General features: G+C 41.0%; 1 protein-coding gene across 1 annotated transcript; it reads left to right on the top strand.

Annotated features, from left to right (window-relative positions):
• Window positions 1-305: 305 nt before the first annotated feature.
• Window positions 306-3,896, top strand: LOC112223287 (bone morphogenetic protein 2). The gene is made up of 5 exons (XM_024386301.2): window positions 306-1,238; window positions 1,381-1,520; window positions 1,611-1,727; window positions 1,820-2,012; window positions 2,962-3,896. Exons 1-5 carry the CDS (start codon window positions 926-928, stop codon window positions 3,384-3,386), a joined length of 1,188 nt encoding a protein of 395 aa, XP_024242069.1. The 5' UTR covers window positions 306-925; the 3' UTR covers window positions 3,387-3,896.
• Window positions 3,897-4,400: the final 504 nt, after the last annotated feature.

Genomic DNA, 4,400 nt, shown 5'->3' on the forward strand with positions numbered 1-4,400 from the left:
AATTCGCATACAGTGATATGTCATCTGGCCGATCGGGCTCACGTGCGTAAAATAACAAGACCGTGATCGAGTAATTGCCTCCAAATGAGGGGATCATCATTTGATTAAATTCATTATAAATTGAAGCCACATTGATCAATGAGACGATTTTAGGAATGTGTTCTCACCCTTGATTGAAGATAATCCCTGATTAATTTAAAATGCGAATACACAAATTATCGGATTTGGTGACACCTCCATTCATTAGCATTTAATCCTGTGAGTCATTCAACAAACAACGCCCAACAGAGACGGAAACTCCCCGTAACAACAAGTAAAACCTCAGTTTTCATTTGCGTCATAGGTTTGTGTGTGCGTTCCTTTGGGGGCCAACTGGCCTCATACAGATAACGGATAACACACTATAGATTTATTTTAAAGAGGATAAACTGAGAAAAACGTTTGTCTTCTAGTTCATGATGTGAGGATGTGCGTCATTGGTCTTTTTTGTTAAGCATAACTTTTTTTTATCTATGGTTAAAAACTCAAATGTAAACCATATGATATCTTCAGGTTAAGATTAAGGTAGTATTTGACATATCAGTAGGCATAGTGATTTACGATAATGTCATGTTAAGTTTACCATTTAAAATTCGATTTATAACAATTGAATAATCTATCTTTTGTGAAGGGGAGAGAGGTTGGATCAGACGAATAGTTAAGATGACCCTCTTATTTGGGCCAACCTGCAATTTGTAGGTCAAATGATTCATTGTTTGTCTGAGGGGGTGCTACTTCCGTATTTAAATCCGCTATATGAATTCGTAGACCTTTAAATTGTCCATTCGACCATCACCCTCAGGACAGGGGCGCTTGCTCCTACCAAAGGCGGTGATAGCCGAATCACTGACCCATAACCAGTCGGGCTCATTAGGCTATCGCTAGCATGATATTACAGGTTCTACTCGTCTGGCTAGTCCTCACATTAACGCTAAGAACCGTGTCCATGTTCACTATCTCTTATGACGAAGAATCCAAAGAAACTGTTTGGAAAGAGAACCGTTTGGATATAACAAAGTCGGCTAAGAAGATGGACGAATTGTTCAATCCGAAGGATTTGCCTGAGAGCTCTTCAGTGCCTCATAGAAAGGCACCTCAGTTTATGCTGGACTTGTTCAACTCAGTGGCGGACTCCAATGGATACCCCAGGAACTCGGAGAAACTAGAGGGCAACGTGGTGCGGAGCTTCGAGGACAGAGGTGAGTTATCTCCAAGCGCACAATACGCACAAAGTTTTGTGACCAAGCATGTTTGAAGATAATGTACAAAACATTTATATTATCTTAATGGAAAAACTGTCAGACTTTTTATTTTAACACAATTCTTGATATATTTATGCAGGACATGCCGGTGGAAGGTTTCATTTCTTCAATTTGTCCTCATTTGCCAGAGATGAGAGAATGATCAAAGCAGAATTTCGCTGGTTCAGGCAAAAACAACGACTTTTCCTTGGGAAGGCATATGGACCCCATTTCTACAAGGTTAGTTGGAAATAAATACTTTTAAGTGTGTTGAGATAACTCGACATAATTATTGTACTGTTTAGCCTAACGCATGCTTTGCGCGCGCAGGTGGACCTATATGAGGTGTTGGACAACAGAGTAAAACCTTGGAGAGGGAATCTAATCACGTCAAGACTGTTGCCTTTATACACTCAGGGATGGGAAGTCTTCAACGTCACACAAACAGTAAGATCTCTTCACGTTGTATCACTGCACACCATATTTCAACATCACCCTTTCTATATTTTAATCGCATCATTTGTTTTCCCAAATGAAAGGTGTCCAACTGGATTCGCAACAGTGAGGAGAATAATGGCATTCTGGTGGTTACTACTCTGCCATCTGGGAAATGGATTAAGTCAGTCCTGCAGTCTTCAGAGAGACAGGGAGAATCACCTGCGGAGAATGCTTTCCTGGTTATATTCTCAGACGACGGAAGAGGCTCGACCACTAATCAGTCACTAAATCAAGGTAAACTAGCAGCGTCAGAATTTCAGTTTTTTTTTATATTCAGACAGAATAACAGTAGAATCGTGTACAAGGCACTCAGACCTCCAAACTCATAGTTGTCAAAAAAATACATCGAGAGAACTCTTTTCAACGTTTTATTTGTCTACTTTTCATGTGAAAACAGACAAAAAATATGGATAACAAGGTTGATGAATATAGTTTCTGTTGCTTCGGATGAATAGTTATCATTCTCTCATCCTAAGACATAGGCTCCTCGGTAGAGTTTACTTGGTGTAGTTCCTCCAGCTGTTTGTACGTCTGAGGCGCTTCAGGTGTACATTGGGTGCGACATGAATAACAGCCTTGAGCAATATTGCCTGTATAAAATAAATAACTCAAATACTGAGCTATGTTGTATGTTGGAAAAAAAAGGTATTCAAAATTCAAAAGGCACTCGCACATCTGAGCTGTCTTTTTTGCAGGTGCATGGTAACAGTTGAATAAAATGAGAAAAAGCTCTGATGAAGGCCGTGAAGCTTATTAAAGAGCAGAGTGGATACTGTCAAGAGCAGTGTGCGAGTTCCTTCTTTTTTCTCATGTTAAAAAAAGGGACATTATATTATTTTATACTAACACAATTGGCCAGAGAAATATATTTTGTTTAACAAGTAGGCCTGGTGGGCGGGATGTTTAAATCGAATAATGGGCTAACAGTATGACTACTTGCAGGACTGAAAGATACAAACGGGGAGAATTAAACGTTGAAAATAAACGTTTATCTGATTGTAGGCCATGAATTGGGCTTTGTTCATCATAGAACATATAGTACGAACATTTCTACAAGCATATTGCTGGGCTGTCAATGATCAAATTATATTATGTGAATGGTGAAGGTTTGCAGTTGTATGCCTAACTGTCGATAATTATTGAAATACTGATATATTCATTTCTCATGTACATTTTTTTGTAGGACATGTCAGCCACGCCACCGCACATGACAGTCCTGCGAAGGTATTGCGTCAAGACAGCGGGAGCAGAAGGAGGCGCGCAGCCCCAAGTTATCCCCGCAGCCGCCCCATGTCCTGCCAGCGTATCCCCCTCTTTGTGGACTTCGAGGAGATCGGCTGGGCAGGCTGGATCATCTCTCCACGGGGGTACAACGCTTACCACTGCAAGGGATCCTGCCCGTTCCCACTCGGAGAGAGTCTCCGCGCCACGAATCATGCCACTGTGCAGTCCATCATGCATGCACTAAAGCTCTCCAACGACGTGAATACACCATGCTGCGTGCCTGACAAACTCCAGTCCATCAGCCTTCTCTATTTTGACGACGAGGAAAACGTAGTTCTTAAACAGTATGACGATATGGTGGCAGTCAGCTGTGGCTGTCATTGACTACAGTGCGATTGGCAGCTGCACTCCGGGAACATTTTCCACGAGTTTCAGAAATGTTGACTGAATTACAGTATGTCCAGTGATTCATGCATAAATGGACGTTATTTTTGAGAAATAAAAATCGGTCGTTGCAATTTAACATGTTTATATTGATATTTGATTACGCTTTGAGGTTGGGCACAAGCAGTAATGGAAGTCCCTGTGGCGCTGACCAAGGTGCTGAAATGAAGTGTCCGTGTGGTGCAATTGCCGTGAAAGAAAACCCTTTAATGAATAAAAAGTATTGCTATTGTCAGAAATGCTGGCAATACTAACAAAGCGCATGAATTATCAAACTATTTTAGTGTCATGGTTGTCAACAAGATGATGTTGTTATTGGTAAACTACACATTTTCAAGTTTCAAATTTCATTGTCACGTGCACACTTACAGTGAAAGGCCTTTCATGCTAGCTTTTTCCCAACAATGCAGTAATCAATATCAGTAGTAAAAAATATGATAGTATAAAATAAACTAAAGTAGAACAAAAACAAAATAAAAATAGAAATAAGAAAAAATTAAAAAGTGATGAATCAGGCTCCACCATCTGGCAATCCGACTGATGAATCTGGGTTTGGTGGATGCCAGGAGAATGCTACCTGCCCAAATGTATATTGACCACTATAATTTTGGTGGAGAAGGAATAATGTTCTGGAGCTGTTTTTCATGGTTCGGGCTAGGCCCCTTAGTTCCAGTAAAGGGAAATCTTAACGCGACAGCATACAATGACATTCTAGACGATGCTGTGCTTCCAACTTGGTCGCAAGTTGGAAGCACCAATCCCAAAGTACTTAAAGTAGTCAACACACACAAACACATTTGTGAAGAAGGCGCAACAATGCCCTTTCCCCCTCAGGAGACTGAAAAGATTTGGCATGGGTCCCCAGACACTCAAAAGTTCTACAGCTGCACCATTGAGAGCATCCTGACCGATTGCATCACCGCCTGGTATGGCAACTGCTTGGCATCTGTAAGG

This window comes from Oncorhynchus tshawytscha, linkage group LG24, assembly GCF_018296145.1.
Source record: "Oncorhynchus tshawytscha isolate Ot180627B linkage group LG24, Otsh_v2.0, whole genome shotgun sequence".
In the NCBI taxonomy this organism is placed as follows: domain Eukaryota; kingdom Metazoa; phylum Chordata; class Actinopteri; order Salmoniformes; family Salmonidae; genus Oncorhynchus; species Oncorhynchus tshawytscha.